Source organism: Scyliorhinus canicula, chromosome 15, assembly GCF_902713615.1.
Source record: "Scyliorhinus canicula chromosome 15, sScyCan1.1, whole genome shotgun sequence".
NCBI classification, from domain to species: Eukaryota; Metazoa; Chordata; class Chondrichthyes; order Carcharhiniformes; family Scyliorhinidae; genus Scyliorhinus; species Scyliorhinus canicula.
This window is the reverse complement of record NC_052160.1, coordinates 48,825,330-48,847,733: the sequence shown is the minus strand read 5'-3', so window position 1 is coordinate 48,847,733 and position 22,404 is coordinate 48,825,330. Positions and strand designations below refer to the sequence as shown.

General features: G+C 46.2%; 1 protein-coding gene across 3 annotated transcripts in view; it reads right to left on the bottom strand.

The window, feature by feature from the left end:
• Nucleotides 1–22,404, bottom strand: part of ints1 (integrator complex subunit 1) — a 129,515-nt gene that overhangs the window by 80,224 nt on the left and 26,887 nt on the right. For all 3 annotated transcript variants that reach the window (XM_038820962.1, XM_038820960.1, XM_038820961.1), the window contains exons 12-15: nucleotides 15,494–15,602; nucleotides 13,558–13,678; nucleotides 5,255–5,332; nucleotides 2,638–2,795 (exon numbers count right to left, since the gene is read on the bottom strand). In XM_038820962.1, the coding sequence (XP_038676890.1) occupies nucleotides 2,638–2,795; nucleotides 5,255–5,332; nucleotides 13,558–13,678; nucleotides 15,494–15,602 (466 nt within the window). The remainder of the gene's footprint in view (nucleotides 1–2,637; nucleotides 2,796–5,254; nucleotides 5,333–13,557; nucleotides 13,679–15,493; nucleotides 15,603–22,404) is intronic.

The window sequence follows — 22,404 nt, the reverse complement described above, 5'->3', positions numbered from 1 at the left end:
TAATATTGGAAGAAATATTAGCACAGGAGGCAGTGCTTTTACTGATATGGTTACTACTGTGCAGAGATGCGTATGTAAAGCAATCATCTGCCATGGGTGGTAACATCAAGCCAAATTACATAGTACATAATTATTTATTTGTAAATATATATTCATATCCTGACTTCCAGATATATATTTATGCACCAAGCTGAAATTTTTAAGGCAGGTTGCACTAAAAGTGGTTATATTCCTCAAATTTAATTGGTTGAAGGGTGAACTAATCAAGGTGTTTAAAATGAAGAAGGGAGTTGATAGGGTAAAGAGAATTTGTTTCCTCTGGCGGTTAAAGATTCTACTAACTAAGCACAAGTAAAATGGATGAGAAATTAATACATTTTAGCAGATATTTTAACATGTATTGACCGACGTGATGCATGAAATCAGGGTATAGTATTTAGTTATTGACTGGTTCAGGTTAGTTAATGAATATGAACAGACAAACAGCATAGATGGGGGAGCTGGATAAGCACACCATGGAGAAAGGAATAGTAGGTTGTGTTAATAGGGTTAGATGAAAAGGGTATAAGGCTCATATGTGGCATAATAATCAGCACAGAGCAGCTGGGTCGAATGGCCTGTTTCTATGCTGTAAGTTCAGGCAAAATCACAGAATAGTCATAGTGCAGAAGGAGACATTTGGCCCACTGCATATGCTCTGTATATGCTCTCCAAACGAGCATTATGCTCAGTGCCATTCCCCCGGACCCCTGCACATTGTTTCTATTAATTTAATGTCCTCTTGAATGCCTCAACTGAATCTGCATCCACCAGTTCCAGACAGAGCATTCCAGACCTGAACCACTCACTGTGTGAAAACATCTTTTTCTTACCCCACATTTGCTTCTTTTGCAAATCACTTTAAATCTCTGCCCTCTTGTTATTGATCCTTTTACTGGTGGGAACAGTTTCTCCCATCTACTGTCCAGCACATGTAAGATTTTAAAAATCTCTATCAAAAAACAGTTCCAACCTCTCCAACCTATCCTCATAATTAAAGTTTATCTGCACCCTCTCCAATGGGTTCACATAATTCATATAGTGTGGCGCCCAGAACTGTACACGATACTTCAGCTGAGGTGTAATTAGTGTCTTGTATAAGTTCAACATAACTTTCCTGCTCATATACTCTGTCTCTATTAATAAAGCCCAGAATACTTTGTTTTATTAACTGCTCTCTCCACGTGTCTTGCCAACTTCAATGATCTAAATACATAGACACACAGGTCCTTCTGCACCTGCACCCCTTAAGAATTTTACCACTTATTTTATATTGTCTCTCCATGTTCTTCCTACCAAAATGCTTCACCTCACACCTCAATTAATTTCATCTGCCACCTATCTGCCCACTCTACCAACTTATCTCTGTCCTTTTGAAGTTCTACAATGTCCTCTTCACAGTTCACAATACTTCTAAGTCTTATGTCATTTGCAAACTTTGAAATAGTTCCCTGCACACCAAGATCTAGATCATTAATATGTATCAGGAAAAACAAGGCTCCCATCATCGACCCCTGGGGAACACCACTACAAACCTTCCTCCAGCCCAAAACTATCCATTGACTGTTGCTCTCTGCTTTCTATTATTCAGCCAATTTTGTATCTACATTGCTACTATCCCTCCAATTCCATGAGTGTTAACTTATATCACAAGTCGGTTGTGTGGCAATGGGTTGAATGCCATCGGAAAGTTCATATACACCACATCAACAATATTACCTCATTGACCCTTTCTGTTACTTTCTCATAAAACTCCAGCAAGTTAGTTAAACACAATTTCCCCTTAAGAAATCCATTCAGGCTCTTCCTAATCAACCCACAGTTTCCATGTGAATATTAATTCTACCCCAAGTAATTGTCTCTAGAAGCTTGCCCCACTACTGATGTTAAACTGACTAGCCTGTAATTGCTGGGGCTATCCTGATAAGCCTTTTTGAGCAAGGGCATAACATTTGCAATTCTCCAGTCCTCTGTCACCTCACCTGAGTCCAGAGAAGACTGGAAGATTATGTCCAGTGCCTCTGTAATTTCCATTCTCACTTCCTTCAATATCCTCCATTAATAAGCTGGTTTTAGGAGTATTCATGTAATACCCACAACAGCTGCGAATGCTCTGTCACTGCTCTGCTCCTGCACTGCACATAGATATTTTTTTCTTAGCACTGTTGCAGTTTCAAAGCTAATCACACCTTGGCATTTGAGAGGAAATCAATCTTTGGGACATGGATGTTACTGGTATTTATTACCTATTCCTACTTGGCCTCCAGAAGTGGGTAATGGGCTGCCTTCCTTCTGAGCCACTCCAGCCCATGTGAAAGTGCTCTCACAGTGCTGTTATGTAGGAAGTTTCAGGATTTTGATCAAGTTGGAATGATGTGTGACATGAAGAGGAACTTCATTCTCATTCACCACAGCCATTACCCTCATCCTTCCAGGAGGGGCAGGGGGTGGTTCTTGGATTTGGGCAGCATTGCTGAAGAAAGCAATCCTCAAACTAACTGCAACATGTTCATGCATAAAGTTCACCACCACCTTTGCTACCTTCACAACTAGGAGCGCATCATCCATGCTGGCCTCGACCACAGACAGTCATCTTACCGTCAGCCTGCACCGAAGCAGCACGTTTCACCAGATGGTCAGCAAGTTCCATGGCATCAGCCGGCCCCAGAGACAGGTCTCGTGACAGCCCAATGACTAGGATCCGCATCAGAGTGTCCTCCAGGAGTGGGACCTCCGAGCACAGCCGCAGAAAGAAACTGAGGGAAAATTAAAAGAATTATATATGTTATATGGCACAGAAGGCCATTTGGCCCAACCAGTCTATGCCAGTATTTATGATCCACTCAAGTTTCCTCCCATGTTTCTTCATCAAGATTTTCCATCGTAGCCTACTCTTCTCCTTCATGCTTGTCTAGTTTCCCCTTGAATCCGTCTGTATTATTTCCTTAAACTGCCCTCTCTTGAATACCACATTCGCACCACTCTTTGGGTGAAAGACATTTCTTCTGGATTTCTTAGTGACTATTTTATATTGATGCTCTTCCCCACAAAAGGAAAGATTCTCTGCTCTATCAAAGTCTTTCATAATTCTAAAGACTTTTATTCGTTCACCCCTCAGCCTTCTTTTTTCCCAAGAGACCATAAAACCATGAGAGATAGGAGCAAAATTAAGCCATTTGACCCATCAAGTCTGCTCCGCCATTCGATCATTACTGATTATGTTTCTCAATCCCATTCTCCTGCCGTCTCCCCGTAACCCCTTATTAATTAAGAAGCTATCTATCTCTGTCTTAAAGAGATTCATTGACTTGGCATCCACAGCCTTCAGCGGCAATAAGTTCCATAGATTCACCAACTTCCGGCTGAAGAAATTTCTCCTGAACTCATTTTTAAAGGACCGTCCCTTCAGTCAGAGGCTGTGCCCTCGAGTTCTAGCCTCTCCAACTGGAAATATCTTCTCCACGTCCACTCTATCTAGGCCTCTCAGTATTCTGTAAGTTTCAATGAGATCCCCCCATATCATTTTGAACTCCAGAGAGCGAACACACACACACACACACACACACACACACACACACACACACACACACACACACACACACACACACACACACACACTCCTCATATGACAAGCCCTTCATTCCCGGGATCATTCTTGTAAACCTCCTCTGGATCTTTCCTTAGATCACGCATTTCTGATATCATCCTTATACATTTCCTCTGCACCCTTCCCACTGCTTCAGTTTTTTTTAATATACGGGGACCATAAGAGCACACAATACACTTACGGGCAGTCTAACCTAGGTTTAATAGATTTAGCATAACGTATCTACATTTCAATCCTCTAGAAATAAAATCTAATGCTGGATTTGCTTTTTTATGGACTTGCTAACCATTGGTGCAACTCTGAGTGATTGATGTATTTGCACATCAAGATCTTGTTCTATGATTTCCCAGAGAAATCATAGCTCAGAAGGAGGTTATTCAACCCATTACGCTATCCAATTTGACCCACCACTCCTGCTGTTTCCCTATTATCATGTAAATTTTTATTGTTCAAATATTTATCCAATTCTCCTTTAAAGGTTATTATTGAAGCTGTTTCCACTATCCTTTCAGGCAGTGCATTCCAGATGATGACAACTGCTGTATAAAACTATTTCCCATTTCCCCATAAAACTTCTGCCAATGTGCATCCCCTGCTTACAGATCCTACCAGTTTCTCTACATCTACTTTGCTAAACCCCTCAGAATTTAACAAAACTTCCTTTAATCTTCTCTGCTCTAAAGGAGAATGATTCCAGCTTCTCCACATAACCAAAGTCCTAAATCCCCAGCAAACAAAAATGAAAGCCAACTTACCTTTATAAAAATAAGTTCTGATTCAATTTATATTAGCCAATTGCTGTTTAAATGATCGGATATATGCAAATGAGCTGGATACAGCGTGTCAGTCTCATTACTTTGACAATAATCATTTATTGTCTGTTGGCATAAACAATACACCCCAGAAAGCTATTTGACTATGAGGGGGAAAGCATCAATAAAGTGCTCAACTCTATTCTGGGCACTGGCTGCATTCCTTTTCCTCTCTGACTCACAGTGCTGAAGCCCCCATTGTACTACTCAGAGATCTGTTAATGTGGCAGAAATGGAAACAAAATCCTTGCCTGTGCATTTAAACTGTAACAAAAAACACAAGTAGACATTGGAAAGAATTCAGCAACGTGTTGGCAGGGAACCCTGACATACCCTGAGAGAAACACGTAATTAATTACCTCTGTCGCTGAAAATGGATGAGGTAACATGTCACAAAAACTAATGGATGAATTTCTACAAAATGTGGTACACAGATAGAGTATGGCCCAAGGAAGAACTGCTCAGTATTTGAAAAGATGAGGTTCCAGATCCCGAAATTTCTAAAGGACTCGCTAACACTGGAAAATAGGGTGAATTGACCTTTTCTTTTAGAATGCTGTGCGTTCTTTGATTTAGAGTATTGTCGATGAAGAGTTTTCAGAGCAGGTTGTTGGATACAGATTGGCCTGAAGCCTTCTCAGTAAAATGGAAATTCTTAATAAAAATATTTATTTTTCCAGCTTTGTACGAGTATCAACCAGGCAGGGAAACCCTAAAGAAGTGCTGTGCAATTGCCATAACGTTGAGTTAACACATTCGAAGTGCTCTCTTCACTTGTTGAAAATAATGCACTTACTTTCTGTCACCCTCTGGAGGCCAGTTATCCCATTTGTAGTATGTCTCTGGCTGTTCAGTGAAGAGCACCTTATGCAAACTGCAAGAAGGATGAATGGTTGCATTGAAACTTTGCTTAAAAACAGGCACAGAATAGCATTCAGACTGGCCTACCAATTATAGTCACTTTAAACTTCCAACAGAAAGAACTTGCATTTCTATAGCGCTTTTCACAACCTCAGAACATCCCAAAGCACCTTGCAGCCAATTAAGTACTTTTGGTGTACAGTCCCTTTTTGAAACACACAGTCAATTTACACACAGCAAGGACCCGCAAATTTCTGTTTTTTTTTTTAAAGTGATGTAGGTTAAGCAATCATTATTGGCCAGGACACTGGGGAGCGCTTCCCTGCTCTTCTTCAGAATAGCCCTGGGATCTTCAAATCCCCCTGAGAGAGTTGACAGGGCCTTGGTTTAATGCTTCAACCAAAATATATCACTGTCGTCAACGCAGAACTCTCAGTAGTAGCATTGAGCGTTTGTCTAGATTTTGTACATGTCTCTAAAATGGGACTTGAACCTAAATCTTTTGACTCAAAAACAAAAGTGAAACAACTGAGTTTATCGCTGATACTGGATCAGAAAAAACAAAACTGTCAACTAGCAATTGCTGGTACGATCAAAACATTCCATTGGGTCTGGGAGATGCCTTTGCTGTTGGGGAGTGTATTTTGGCTCAAGCCACTTCATCAGGAAAATTACCTTCATGTTCAGGTCCTTCACCTTATGTTCTCCCAGTGTCTGTGTGGGTTTCCTCCCACAGTTCAAAGATGTGCAGGTAAGGTGGATTGACCATGATCAATGCACAGGGTTATGGGGATAGGGTGGGGGAGTGGGCCTAGAGAGAGGGCTCTAGGGAGAGGGTTGATGGGACGAATGGCCTCCTTCTGCACTGGAGGCATGCTATGGATCATGAGGATGTAAAAGAGGCGGGTCCTCTTTTCCCTCCACAATAGACTACTTAGCACGAACAGGAAATGCTGTAGGTTCCCAGCAAGTCTGTCTGCATCTGTAAAGTGAAATTATAATGCAACTGGTCCATTCAAACTGGAGTTTATGTTCCTCATGAGCTTCTCTTCTCTTTATCTAAACTTATGAGCATCTGATTCGATCTCTTTCTCCCTCGTGTGTTTATCTAGCCTCTCCATTAATGCAGCTTATGACCTTCTCAGGGTCACAAAGCTGAAAACCTAAATATATAAGCAAAGTTGTCAAAATGCTCCTGCATCTGAGACTTCCGGTGGCGGCGATGCGGAGCTAAGCCGCACGTTCAGCAGTTCTCGCTTTTTTCGGACTTTCGGGCTCTTTTAAGAGCCCGCAACGGCGCTGTTTTAGCTTTTCCCCAGGGGGAAACACAGCCAGTTGTGCCCAGCGGCTGGTGGATGAACTGGACTCGCAGTGGAGCGGTCCAAAAGTCGGCTTTACAGCAGAGGAAGGCGAGAGGCAGAAAAAGCAAGATGGCAGCGGGCGGGGAAGCAGCAGCAGCGTGGCAGCAGTGGGCGCGGGAGCAGCAGGAGCTGCTTCAGCGCTCCTTCAAGGAGCTCAAAGCTGAGATTTTGGAGCCGTTTAAGGCCTCGCTGGACAAGCTGGTGGGGACTCAGACGGCCAAAGCCATGGAGATTCGGGAGCTGCAGCAAAAGGCTTCGGACAACGAGGATGAGCTTTTGGGCCTGGCAGTGAAAGTGGAGTCGCACGAGGCGCTGCACAAGAAATGGCTGGCGAGGATGGAGGAGATGGAGAACCGCTCCCGCCGGAAGAATCTGCGGCTTTTGGGCCTCTGGGAGGGGCTGGGAGGCTCGGATTTGGGGGCCTATGTGGTCCTAATGTTGAACTCTTTGATGGGTGCGGGGTTGTTTCGTGGTCCCCTGGAGCTGGAGGGCACCCATCGAGTGCTGCAGCGGAAGCCGAGGCCGAACGAGCCGCCCAGGGCGGTACTGGTCCATTTTCACCGCTTGGTCGACCTGGAGTGCGTGTTGAGATGGGCGAAGAAGGAGAGGAGCAGCAGGTGAGAGAACATGGACGTTAGGATTTATCAGGACTGGAGCGCGGATGTGGCGAAGAGAAGGGCTGGCTTCAATCGAGCGAAGGGAGTGCTTCATAGGAAGGGGGTGAAGTTTGGCCTTCTACAGCTGGCTCGCCTCTGGATCACTTACAAGGACCAACAGCTCTATTTTGACTCTCCGGAGGCGGCCTGGGCTTTTGTCCAGGCAGAGAACTTGGACTCGAACTGAGGAAAAATGTACTTTGTTTGGAGGCTTTGCCCTCCTGGGTATCCTGTCGTTTATATTGGCTGTGTTTGCTGATTGATGTTGCCTGTTCGTTTTCGATATTTTGGTTTTTTCGGGGTTATTTTCTGGGCTGCTGTTTATTTGTTTTGTCCACTGGTGGGTTGGGGAGTAGTTTGGGGTCCCGATAGGTCATGTGTCCGTCTGTTTCCCCCGTGTTGGGTTGAGGGGCAGAGCTCAGGTTGGAAGCGCGGGCTTTCTTCCCGCGCCGGAGGAATTGGGGGCGGGGCCGGCGCTGGTAGGGAGGGATTGGTTGCTGTGTTGCGTCGGCGGGGGGGGGAGGGTCGTGGTTATGGCGGGGGTAGCCGGGGTCAGCAGAAGTCAGCTGATTCACGGAAGCACAATGTTAGGGGTAACGCAGCTAGGGGGGCCCTAGCTTTGGGGGGGGGGGGGGGGGGGGAAGAAGGTGGGGTTACCAGGTTGTTGCTGCAGGGACTGTGAGGGAATGGATGGTGAAGGGGGAGTTGGGAGGGGGGTCTGCCGCCGTGGGGAGCGGGCTTGGGGGGGGGGGGTTTGCTGGGCCCGTGGCGGGTTGAGGAAGAGCTATGGCTGATCGGCGTAGGGGGAGGGTGATGCCCCCCCCCCCGGGTTCAGCCGGTCACATGGAACGTGAGGGGGCTGAATGGTCTGGTGAAGCGATCCCGGGTCTTGGCTCACTTGAGGGGGTTGGGAGCGGATGTGGCTATGCTCCAGGAGACGCACCTCAGGGTTACGGATCAGGTGAGGCTAAGAAAAAGTTGGGTGGGACAGGTGTTTCACTCGGGGCTTGATGCGAAGAACCGTGGGGTGGCAATTTTGGTCGGTAAGAGCCTGTCGTTCGTTGCGTCCAAAGTGGTGGCGGATAGAGCAGGTAGATATGTGATGGTGAGTGGGAGACTTCAGGGGGAGCGGGTTGTCTTGGTTAATGTTTATGCACCTAACTGGGTCGATGCGGGCTTCATGCGGCGAATGCTGGGCCTGATCCCGGACCTGGAGACAGGGGGATTGATCCTGGGTGGGGACTTTAACACGGTGCTGGATCCGGCTCTGGATCGCTCGAAGCCTAGGACGGGCAGGAGGCCAGCAGCGGCCTCGGTGCTGAGGGGGTTCATGGATCAGATGCGGGGGGGTGGACTCTTGGAGGTTTTTGGAGCCGGGGAGTAGGGAGTTCTCCTTTTTCTCCCATGTTCATAAGGCGTTAATTAATTTTTTTGTGCTTAGCAGGGCGCTAATCCCGAGAGTAGTGGGGGCGGAGTATTCGGCGATAGCCATTTCTGATCATGCCCCACATTTAGTGGATCTGGAGGAGGGGAAGGATCAGCAGCCGCTGTGGAGGCTGGATGTGGGGCTTTTGGCAGAGGAGGAAGTGTGCAGGCGGATCCGTAGGGGCAGAGAGGGGTATCTAGAAACCAATGATAACGAGGAGGTGCAAGTTGGGGTGGTTTGGGAAGCACTAAAGGCAGTAGTCAGAGGGGAGCTGATATCTATTCGGGAGCACAGGGAGAGGGGGGAAGAGGGCTGAGAGGGAGAGGCTGGTGGAGGAAATGGTAAGGGTGGATAGGAGATATGCAGACACCCCGGAGGAGGGGCTTTTGAGGAAGCGGCGCAATCTCCAAGCGGAATTTGACATTTTAACCACCCGGAAGGCGGAGGCGCAGTGGAGGAGGGCGCAGGGGGCGGTATATGAGTACGGGGAGAAGGCAAGTCGGATGTTGGCTCACCAGCTCCGGAAGCGGGAGGCAGCTAGAGAAATTGGGGGAGCCAGCTAGAGAAATTGGGAGAGCCACGGATGCAGGAGGGAATTTGGTGCAGGGTGGAAAGGACATCAATGGGGTGTTCAGATCCGTTTACGAGGGGCTGTATCGGGCGGTGCCCCCCAGGGAAGCAGGTGGGATGGACCGCTTTTTGGATAGGCTGGAGTTCCCAAGAGTAGGGGACGAGCGGGTGGAGAGTTTGGGGGCCCCAATCGAGTTGGAGGAGCTGGTGGAGGCATTGGGAAGTATGCAGACAGGGAAAGCGCTGGGGCCTGGCGGGTTCCCGGTGGAATTTTACAAGAAATTTTCAGATTTGCTGGGCCCTCTGCTTGTGAGGACCCTGAATGAGGCTAGGGAGGGGGGGGGGGGGGGGCTCTGCCCCCAACGTTGTCCAGGGCAATTATCTCTTTGCTCCTGAAGCGGGACAAGGACCCCCTTCAGTGTGGGTCTTACAGGCCGATCTCGCTCCTTAATGTAGATGTCAAGTTGTTGGCAAAGGTGCTGTCCAGGAGGGTGGAGGATGTGGTCCCGACGGTGATTCATGAGGATCAAACGAGGTTTGTAAAGGAGAGATAACTGAATGCCAACGTGCGGAGGCTCCTTAATGTCATGATGATGGCGCTGGCGGCTGGGGAGTCAGAAATAGTGGCGTCCACGGATGCGGAGAAAGCTTTTGGTAGGGTGGAGTGGAGTTACCTGTGGGAGGTGTTGCGGAGGTTTGGCGAGGGGCTCATCAGCTGGGTGAGGTTGCTGTACAGCTCCCCGGTGGCGAGTGTGTTGACGAATGGGAGGTCGGCGGACTTTCGGCTTTCCAGGGGGACGAGATAGGGGTGCCCCTTGTCTCCCCTGCTCTTCGCGTTAGCAATTGAGCCCCTGGCCATGGCGTTGAGGGACTCGAAGAGTTGGAAGGGGATTGTGCGACCGGGGGGGGGGGGGGGATGGGACGTTTCGGCGTGGCCGATTCGGCGGGGCCAGTTCGGCGTAGCCGATTGGAATGGGACGTTTCGGCGTGGTCGATTCGGCGGAGGAGTTTTTCGGCGGAGGGACGTCAAATTAGTTATAGTCGCAAAATGTTTGTGCAGCCCATTTCTTGTATCTTTTCCTTCCAGCCGCCTCAGATATCGTGTTTGTGCACCAAACCGGGTCTGACTTTACACAGCCGGTGTTACTGAAGATATTGTGACTTTACACAGCCGGTGTTACTGAAGATATCGTGTTTGTGCACCAAACCGGGTCTGACTTTACACAGCCGGTGTTACTGATGATATTGTGGCTTTACACAATGTGTTAAGTCAGACAGCAGTGTAGATCACTGGGCAGCTGCTTCAATACTTTCAGTAACACCGGCTTTCTTTAAGAGACCCGGCTTGGTGCACAAACACGATATCTGAGGCGGCTGGAAGGAAAAGATACAAGAAATGGGCTGCACAAACATTTTGCGACTATAACTAATTTGACGCCGAAACGTCCCTCCGCCGAAAAATTCCTCCATCGAATCGGCTACGCCGAACTGGCCACACCGAATCGGGCACTGATCTGCTGTCGTATGTCACGGATCTGGCTGAGGGGATGCCAGAGGTGCTGAAGATACTTGAGGAGTTTGGGGACTTTTCTATAAGCTCAATGATGGGAAAAGTGAGCTGTTTGTCCTGCACCCAAGGATCAGGAGAGGGAGATAGGTGAACCCCCGTTGAAGAGGGCTGAGAGGAGCTTTAGGTATCTTGGGGTCCAGGTGGCTAGAACCTGGGGGGGGGGCATGCATAGGCTTAACTTTTCGAGGCTGGTGGGGCAGATGGAGGAGGAGTTTAGGAGGTGGGACGCGCTACCGCTTTCGTTGGCGGGCAGGGTCCAGTCGATTAAGAGGACGGTGCTCCCGAGGTTTTTGTTTCTTTTCCAGTGTCTCCCCATATTGATCGCAAAGGCTTTTTTCAGAAGGGTGAATACGTCGATTCTGGGGTTCTTGTGGGAGCGGGAGGCCCCGAGAGTAAGGAGGGTATTTTTGGAGCGAAGAAGGGAGGTAGGGGGTCTGGCGCTGCCCAACCTGTGTGGATATTATTGGGCGGCAAACGTGGTGATGATTCGCAGGTGGGTGACGGAAGGGGAGGGTGACGCATGGAAGAGATTGGAGGTGGCGTCCTGTCCGGGTATGAGTCTGGAGGCTTTGGTGACGGCCCCACTTCCACTCCTCCCGGCAAAGTACTGTACGAGTCTGGTGGTGGTTGCGTCCCTTAAAATCTGGGGACAGTGGAGGCGGCATTGGGGGGGGGGGGGGGGGGGGGGGGGGGGTGAAGCCTCAGTTTGGGCCCCGATACGGGGCAATCACCGTTTTGCACCGGGGAGAACGGGTGGGGGATTTGGGAGTTAGCACAGGGCAGGCATCAGACAGTTTGGGGACCTCTTCCTGGATGGGAAGTTCGCGACTCTGGAGGAGCTGGTGGGGAAGTGGAACCTCCTCCCTGGGAACGCTTTTAGGTATATGCAGGTCAGGGCATTTGTTAAGAGGCAGGTGGCGGAGTTTCCGCGGCTGCCGGCAAGGGGGGTGCAAGATAGGGTGCTTTCGGAGACGTGGGTCGGTGAAGGAAAGATCTCGGCTATTTAACAGCTGATGCAGGAGGAGGAGGCCTCAGTAGAAGAGCTCAAAGCAAAGTGGGAGGAAGAGCTAGGGGAAGAGAATGAAGATGGAACATGGTCGGACGCCCTGGAGAGGGTGAATTCCTCCTCCTCTGGCGCACGGCTCAGCCTAATTCAGCTGAAGGTGCTGCATAAGGCTCACATGACAGGGGCAAGGATGAGCCGGTTCTTCGGAGGGGAAGGCAGGTGCGGGAGGTGTTCGGGAGGCCCGGCGAACCACACCTATATGTTCTGGGCTTGTCCGGCCTTGGAGAGGTTTTGGAAGGGGGTGGCGGGGACTTTGTCGGAAGTGGTCGGGTCTAGGGTCAAGCCGGGGTGGGGGCTCGCGATCTTTGGGGTAGCTTCGGAGCCGGGAGTGTAGGAGGTGAGAGAGGCCAGCATTCTGGCCTTTGCGTCTCTCGTAGTTCAGCGCAGGATTCTGTTACAGTGGAGGGATACGCGGCCCCCGTGTTCGGAGGCCTGGATCAACGACATGGCTGGGTTCATCAAGTTGGAGAGGATACGGGCAGCACGGTGGCCTAGTGGTTAGCACAACCGCCTCACGGCGCCGAGGTCCCAGGTTCGATCCCGGCTCTGGGTCACTGTCCGTGTGGAGTTTGCACATTCTCCCAGTGTCTGCGTGGGTTTCACCCCCACAACCCAAAAATGTGCAGAGTAGGTGGATTGGCCACGCTAAATTGCCCCTTAATTGGAAAAAATAATTGGGTAATCTAAATTTAAAAAAAAAAAAAGTTGGAGAGGATGAAGTTTGCCCTGAGGGGGTCGCTACAGGGGTTCTTTCGGCGGTGGCAGCCCTTTCTCGACTTCCTGCCGAAGGGGTAGAGAGTGGTCGGTCTCAGCAGCAACTTGAGGGGGGGGGGGTTTGTTTTTGCGGTGGTGGGTTTGCGATTGTTGTTATTTTCTTCTTTCTTGTATTGCTGTTGGTTTTTTGTTATTATTTATTGGGGGGGTGAGTTATTTTCTTGTGTTGGTGTGGAAACACGCCTTGTTTGTTTTAAATTGTGGGGAGAAAATTTGTTATTGAAAAACTTGAATAAAAATTATTTTTTTTTAAAAATGCTCCTGCATCTCAAAAAACCATGAATGCAGAATGTTTGAAATAATTACAATTAGATACAAATGTGATGTACAAATTACTAAGAACTACCTTTTAAAGCAATGAATTGTGACATTGTCTCGAGAAAAGCTGCTGCTAATGAAACTATTTCTAATACGAAAGTCAAAATTTAGCTAAAGTTTTTCACACCCAACATTTATCTGTTTTAGCGAGTAAAAGCTTTCCAATTTAACCAGGAAGGGATCACATCGTCTTGGTGAAATGCTGACATATATATTTTTTTTCCCAATTTAAATTTAGTGTAGCCAATTCATTTTTTCCCATTAAGGGGCAATTTAGCATGGCCAATCCAGATAACCTGCACATTTTGTTGTGGGGGCGAAACACACGCAAACACGGGGAGAATGTGCAAACTCCACACGGACAGCGAAAATGCTGACATTATAGGCAAGTGTGCTGACTGTTCTGTTCCAATAAAATAACAATTATGGCACGAGGGTTCCCTGGTACTACATACAACATTGAAGTCAGTCTCCAAATCAAATCAGTCTCCACGTACCAATGGATGTAATCCTTAGGATTGAGTTTGCAGATGGTGGGAACCACAGTGTGAAGCCACCACACGGCATCTCGCTGGATAGTTGCAATCTGAGTCTGAAATGAACGGAGTCCTTCCAGATCTTCAATCCGGGAGAAGTGGAGAGAGAGAAAGACAAAAGAGAAGCTTCTTTCATACATCTACAGACTAGATTTCTTAGAGCCATTAAGAACATCAGAAATAAGAGCAGGAATTTGCTAACTGTCCCCTCCAGCCTGCTATGTCATTCAATAAGGCTGACCTCGACATCAACTCGAAATTCCCAGATATTAAAATCCACACAAATACCAAAGCTATTCATTTGCATTTCTATCTGCTGATGGAAGGAAACAATCAAGTGCAAACAGTACGTCAAAGTAAACCATCCACCATTTGATTGTAGTGCCCTACAACCATATGGGCAGTGCAGTAGAACAGTGGTTAGCACAGTCGCTTCATAGCTCCAGGGTCCCAGGTTCGATTCCCGGCTTGGGTCACTGCCTGTGCGGAGTCGGCAAGTTCTCCCAGTGTCTGCGTGGGTTTCCTCCGGGTGCCCCGGTTTCCTCCCATAATCCAAAGATGTGCAGGTTAGGTGGATTGGCCATTATAAATTGCCCTTAGTGAACAAAAAGGGATAGGTGGGGTTGCTGGGTTACGGGGATAGGGTGGAGGTGTGGGCATGTGTAGGGTGCTCTTTCCAAGGGCCAGTGCAGACTCGATGGGCCAAATGGCCTCCTTTTAACCTGTAAATTCTACGACAATAACCAACTGAAGCATAAGTAGATCCTGAGACTTTCCTGGCCTGTATAACTAAATTCCATATTGGGGGCCTACACGGTGATATGTCAAGCAGATCAAATTTATAACCTCTTCAGTGTGAGTACTCTATGGTACAAAAGCTGTAAAGCAAAGAAAGATATCATGAGAACAAGCAGCTGAAGGGCGTAGGCAGATAACAGGTCATACACCACCATGAGTGTAACGCGCAGGGTGTAGTACAATGATGTTCTTCATTGCTCCCTGTTCTGTACAGGCTTCTGGCAGCAACATGATTCTCATTTATTGTATTAATATAGAGTTGTTAACATCGAATCCCCAATAGTAACATGAAATTTAATGGCAGTTAATTCCTACACTGCTATCAAGAGACTGAACAACTACAATAACGAAAACACTCTCTGAATAATACAGCTGGCTTCATTTAAAGGTGTACCTGAAAACATGTATCTCAAAGCTTTTTATCTGCGAGTTACTTGAGAGAAATTCCATGGAGCCTTACATAATGCCTAAAGTTCCTATTAATCTGCTTACAGTATCCAAATTTGCTAATACTATATGATTCAAAGAACTTGTGTTTCTATATAGCACCTTCCACCACCTCGGGATTCTCCAAAGCACTTTTCAGCCAATGAAATACTTTTCAAAAGTATAGTTGCTACTTAATGTAGGAAATGCAGCAGCCAATTTGCACACATAAAGTTCCCACAACAACAATGTGATAATGTCCAGAGAATCTACTTTTGTTAAGCTTTCAGTTGAGTGATAAACAAGGGCCATGTCACTGGGAAAATTGGCCCTGCTCGCCTTCAAAATAGTACAACAGGATCTTCCAGGCTTACAAGAGGGGGAAAATGGGGCTTCAGTTTAATATCTCAGCGAAACAATGGCAGCCTTAGACAATTCAAAACTTCCCCAGTACTGCACATAGATTACATACTCAAGTCTTCAGAATGGGACTTTTGTGGGAATTTGTGAAGTGAAAATTGGCTGCTATATTCTGTACATTACAGCAGTGACTACATTTCGGAAAGTACTTAATTGGTGTAAAGCACCCCAAGATTTTCACATTTTCTCCACAAGATAGTGCACTTGACTTGTCCAATCGCACAATTCCCAAAAACTGTCAGCCGATCCTTACTCTTCTTCTCGCCTTTGTCCCAGGCAAGCCCCGCTTCTTTCACTTGAGCTGTAATCCCCAGCATCATCGACAGGGTAAGCAGGTCCGTCACCTGGATCACAAAGCGCTCCTATACAACCAAGAAAGCAAGTTAGTATGCCTGGCTGCAAAATGCATTTGTCATATTATTTATGTGAAAAGACAAAGAAACCCCAGTTAACAAGCTGATAGAGATTCTCACTTCTCATTTGAGACCATAAGGCTGTAAGAAATAGAAACAGGAGTAGGTTGTTCAGCCCCTCGAGTCTGCTCTGCCATTCGATATGATCACGGCTGATCCTACATTCCTGATATCCACTTTCCTGCCCTTTCCCCATAATCCTGGATTCCCTTACTGATCAAGAAACGGTCTATTTCAGCCTTAAATATACACAAGGACTCTGTCCCCCCTCCTGTGGCAAGGAGTTCCAAAGGCTCTTAACCCTCAGAGAAGAAATTTCTCCTCATCTCAGTCTTAAATTAGCACCCCTTTATTCTGAGACCATGCCCTCTAGTCCTAGACTCTCCCATGGGGGGGGGAAGAGGGGGGGGGGGGGGGGGGGGGGGGGGGGACATCGTCTCAGCATTTACCCTGTCAAGCGCCTTAAGAATCCTATGTTTCAATGAGATCACTTCTCATTCTTCTAAATTCTAATGAGTACAATCCTAACCTGTTTTATCTTTGCTCATAAGACAATCCCTCCATACCGGGCATCATCCTGCTCTCAACCACCCTCCAATCAAATAACATATTTCCTTAAATAAGAGGACCAAAACTGCTCGCAGTAACCCAGCTGTGGTCTCACCAGTGCCTTGCAGCAAGACTTCCCTACTCTTATACTCCAACCCCCTTGAAATAAGGGCCAACATTCCATTCGCCTTCCTGATTACCTGCTGCATCTTTGTGCTAGCTTTCTGTGTTTCGTGCACAAACACCCCAAAGCCCTTTCGTGTTGCAGCTTCCTGTAGATTTTCTCCATTTAAATAACACTGTTCTTTTGTTCTCCCTTCCAAAATGAATAACTTAAACCAGTAACACCACAAGCACCGATACCCTTTTTGGCCCAACAAATCCATTAATGGGGACATCTATCACCCCAACAAATGATGGATCAATTCTAGAGGAGTTGGTTTGGTAAAGGATTTTTAAAAATATGCACAATTGGTATCAAACCGTTGCATAGCCTGTCAAAAGAACAACTTGGGACCTATAACATCAATGCCTCAATTAAAAGCTCCTGCAGGACCGTTCCAGGATATACAGGTAGACTACATCACCCTTCCTAAATGCCAAAAGTACAGTGACATCTTGTAATAGTGGATAAATTCTCTAGATGGGTAGAAGCTACTCCAGCTAGGCGAGCCACAGCCGCCCATACAGCCAAAGTGCTATGCAAAGACTTTATGCCCAGATGGGGAGTACCAGCAAGCATTGACTCAGACAATGGAACCCACGTTACAGGTGCTGTTTTTAAGGAAGTGTGTAGATTATTAAACATTGACTGGAATTTACACTGCCCTTATCATCCACAATCATCAGGCCAAGTGGAACATATGAATCGAACTTTGAAAGAAAGATTGTCTAAATACAACCAAGAAGGCATGAATTGGGTCCAAGCCTTGCCAATAGTATTGTGTAGTATCAGAGCAACACCAAACAGAACAACAGACTTAAGTCCCTTTGAAATCATCACAGGCAGACCAATGTCTCTGCCAGGAACTATTGATTTGTGAAAGGCAGACTGTCATTTAATGAGTGATACTTTGCTGACTTATTGTCAAAATCTAACAAATGCTGTTAGTTCTGCTTCTCGACAGGTGTAGGCTGCCTGGGGCAATCCGCCAGAGGGTGGGCATGATCTAGAGCCCGGTGAGGAAGTATAAGTTAAGAAACTTCAGAAAGAACCTCTAGGATCAAAGAGGGAAGGACCCTTTTTAGTCCTTCTCACCACCCAATCTGCTGTAAAACAGAAAGGAAAGAAAAAAGTTGGATCCACGCGTCACACGTGAAGCGCGCGTATAAGTATTAAGATCTGTAAAAACGTTTGCTGTAATATTCATTTTCAGTTGTATAATTGGCCTTGTAAACGTTGTCACAGAGTTAAATGAAAATACATTCCTTTACACCTCCAAGATATATGCTAGAAATTTCAATATTTCCATTGTTGGGTATGTATTGCAACCCCTACTCACTCAGGAGAAGGCATTCCTTTCTTATCTATCCCTTTTAATGCTTCAGAAACAGCAGAATGGTACACCTACCAAAGCACCCCTCGCTCTGCAGTATCCTGTCCTGGAGCAGTTTCATGTCAGAAAGGGAGGTACCAAATTTATTTAAAACAAAGTACTAATTTATGGAAATTGGCAGGTTATCCACTAAACACTTTTTCACAATGGTATCAACCTAAATATAACACAAATAAAAATCCTCCACATATTAATCTCCAAAATACTCTTAAACAAGACGGATCAATATGTCTCACTAGTAATGATCCCAGAGGGATGAAGATGGGCCATAGTATTTGTACTAATTATTTTGATGTTAACATAGTCAAGAGATGTACCAATAATGCAAAACACAGAGCTGATCGATCCTCAATAATAAATGGTATACGCAATGTCATAAATAATAAAACATTCACAGACCGTTGGTCTTTGGAATACAAGTACCAATATTCGGCTTATAATGGAACATATTTTATCTGTAATAACAAAAGCATATTCCTGGCTTCCAAAATTCTGGTCAGGATCTTGCTATTTAGGATATGTAGTACCTGCCATCCGTCACCTTCCTCATCTCCTTTATCTAGCAGAACCAATCACTCAAAGAAATAAATATGCTATCAAATTACGAGATGCAATCTAGGCTAAAATTATTCTTTTTATTGGGAAACAAGGGTGGCCAACAAATTAAATAAACTAACAACCATCATGCAAAACATAGCTGACTATACTGCCGATGCCCTAAATAAAATCTCTGATGAAATGCAAGCAATTCGAACCGTGGCACTACAAAATCAAATGGCACTTGGTTATGTGCTAGTCGAAAAAGGTGGCATCTGCGCCCTGATTGGTGCAGAGTGTTGTACTTTTATTCCAGATAATTCAAACGAAGTTAAAGATCTGGCAGGTCCCATTCAATAGGACGTCAGAAAGGTTGATACACCCTCAGATACTGTAAGGGAATTTGTACTGGATATTGTATGAGTTAGGTATGAAGTTCAGAATCATAGGTTTTAGTGAAATGATAAAGTAGATTTAGGTGAAGTATTGAGATGAGTATGTAACCTAGGGTAACCTCGTGTGACCTAATGTAATCAAGTATAGTTAATATACCTCGTGTGACCTAATGTAATCAAGTATAGTTAATATGATTAAAGCAGCAGACCCAGAAAAGTAGTATAGCATTTACTAATTAACAAAGACAAATAATAGTCACTTGGGAGAACAATGAATACGGCTCAGTGGCTCAACTTAATGGTTGACCATAAATAATGGCCATAAAAAGACAAGAATAGAGTGAGCATGTTTTTCTGTACATTCGGCCTAAGTCAGCAAAACCACGATTGTTTCACAAGCAGGGAAGTTTACACAGGAACAAGATAAGGACAAGAGTTATAACCACCATGGTTTAAGAAGCAAAGAGAGGAAATAGGGAGCGACCAATCTCGAATGGGACAGATAAAGGGACAACTAAAAACAATGGTGGCCAAAGCAAGGACAGATTGGAAAGCAAGATAAGAGGGCTGTAAAGTAAGATAAGAGTTTGAGATATGGAGTTGAAATGTACATAAAAGACAGTAAGCCCTGAGGCTCTTCGGATTGTTCCGGACATCCCAGCTTTGTTTTTTCTTGTGCTAGGAAAAATAAAGTTCACTGCTTGAAAGATCGCTTCTCAGACTCTCGGTGTTTTAATCGGTACGAACAAATTGTCGTCCTGGGGAACCACGACAAAATCTCTATCTGGGAGAAACTTTGCGGGTGGGTGGTTGGGACCCATAGGAATGTCCACAGTAAGAATAATATTTTTCTTCTGTGTAGCAGGATTCATCATTTACATGACATTACTGATGATCAAATGCATTAGACAACTATTCACTAAATGCAAGGGCCCAACAGTCAGAATGATTCACACTAACCCCACTGCACCACCATTAGATGAAATAGAATTACAATATTATTGTTGAACTGTTACTAACCTATCAATTATTTGACTGTATTACTAACATATTGCGAAAAGATTAATACTGAATCAGTAGAATAAAATTAAATTAATTGATTAATTATTATATAATATTAATTCGTTAAGAATTTTAATAATTTTTGCTGTAATGCTTGAAATGCAATGCTTGCCCGCTTTATTATTAAAGGTTGTTTTCAAACAAAGAAACCATCAAAGACAATGTGAATGAGTTCCTCTTCGCGCTTTTACCTATCCTATTGCATTCCTCCCTTTTTGTTTTATTATGATATATCTCACCTAATCAAAGGGTGGATTGAAGGGAACTGGCTATTTCCGATAGGTAAAAGGGTAATTGATTTAGCTATTTTAATGTAAATACTAAAGCCCAGTTTAAAATGGATTTCATCATTATAAAAACATACAGCTTGCAGAATTTGCAGTGGCAAAGCACAGAATCTGAAACATTCAAAAAACTAGCTAAAGCTTATGCAACATTTTACTGATATCATAAACTGACCATTGTTCTAATAGCAAAAGCTATGCAGCCATACCCAAGGTCGCCATGACTACATGAACACACCATTGTTCAAAATACAGATAAAAGCACAGTCAGCAATAAACCAGCGAAAACTAGAATTGATTATAAGGATATATCACATTCCAACACACACACAAACATCTACAAATGCAACATATCCGAATATATGTTGCACATTGATGATTGACAACCAACCATCCAACCAAATGCATTTGAAACCCATCCAAGCCAATCAGCACATTGCAGGGGTAGGGACAGATGGAGTCAGACTGATAACATTTCCCTTAAAGATAGAGGTTCGGGAAGCCATTTTCCATCCAGGATCACTCTTTCCTTTCATTTAACTACTTGCTCTCCTTATTTCATATTTTCATATTTCCACTCTAACTCGATGTTCGCGCGAGATGTTTTGCTTTAAGCAAAGAACCGTTACTGTATTTTGAAAGTAAAATCTATTGTAAACCGTTAAGCCAATTATTTTTCTTAAGTCTTTTGCTGGCAAGGGCTTTAAAAACATTTTTTGTTAAAATAATTTTTATTGGAATTTTTTACAGAAAATATAAAAATATAACAAGTATAGCAACGAGCAGTAATATGCAACTAACAGCCCCATAACACCCACAATTCCCCCCAAACACTAACATCACATGTATCACACTCCCCCCACCCCCAACAAGAGAACTTAACCATAAATTAAAATTAAATAAATCAAATTTAAATAAAATAAGCAAACATAGTCAACGTCTCTCTCTCTCTCCCCCCCCCCCCCCCCCCCTACACCCCAGGGTTGCTGCTGCTACTATCCCAGTACCCTATCGTTGAGCCAGAAAGTCGAGGAAAAGTTGCCACCGTTTAAAGAACCCTTGCACCGATCCTCTCAGGGCGAATTTGACCTACTCAAGCTTAATGAAGCCCGCCATGTCATTGATCCAGGTCTCCACGCTTGGGGGCCTCGCGTCCTTCCATTGTAGGAAAATCCTTCGCCGGGCTACTAGGGACGCAAAGGCCAGCACACCGGTCTCTTTCGCCTCCTGCACTCCCGGCTCCACCCCAACCCCAAAAATCGCGAGTCCCCAGCCTGGCTTGACCCTGGATCCCACCACCCTTGACACCATCCTCGCCACCCGCTTCCAGAACTCCTCCAATGCCGGGCATGCCCAGAAATATGGGCATGGTTCGCTGGACTCCCCAAGCACCTGACACACCTGTCTTCACCCCCAAAGAACCTACTCATCCTCATCCCAGTCATGTGGGCCCGGTGCAGCACCTTGAATTGAATGAGGCTAAGCCGCGCACACGAGGAGGAAGAATTTACCCTCTCCAGGGCATCAGCCCATGTCCCGTCTTCGATCTGTTCCCCCAGTTCCCCCTTCCACTTCGTTTCCAGCTCCTCTACTGACGCCTCTTCCACCTCCTGCATAAGCTTGTAGATATCGGATATCTTCCCCTCCCCGACCCAGACCCCCGAGAGCACCCTGTCACTCACCCCCCTCGCGGGAAGCGCAGGGAATCCCTCCACCTGCCGTCTAGCAAATGCCTTTACCTGCAGATATCTAAACATGTTTCCCGGCGGGAGCCCAAATTTCTCCTCCAACTCCCCCAGGCCCGCAAACCATCCGTCGATAAACAGGTCCCTCAACTGTCTGATGCCCGCTCTCTACCATCCCTGAAATCCCCCATCCATGTTCCCCGGGACGAACCTATGGTTCCCCCTTAACGGAGCCTCCATCGAGCCCCCCACTTCTCCCCTATGTCGCCTCCACTGCCCCCAAACTTTGAGGGTAGCCGCCACCACCGGACTCGTGGTATACCTCGTGGGAGGGAGCGGCCACGGCGCCGTTACCAGGGCCCCCAGGCTTGTATCCCCACAGGATGCTCTCTCCATCTGTTTCCATGCTACCCCCTCCATCACCCACTTACGCACCATCAACACGTTGGCCGCCCAGTAGTACCCCGAGAGGTTGGGCAACGCCAGCCCCCACCCATCTCTACTCTGCTCCAAGAAGACCCTCTGCACCCTTGGAGTGCCATGCGCCCAAACAAATCCCATGATGCTGCTGGTCACCCTTTTAAAAAAGGCCCTAGGGATAAAGATGGGCAAGCACTGGAAGAGGAACAAGAACCTCGGGAGAACCGTCATTTTGACGGATTGCACTCTGACCGCCAGCGATA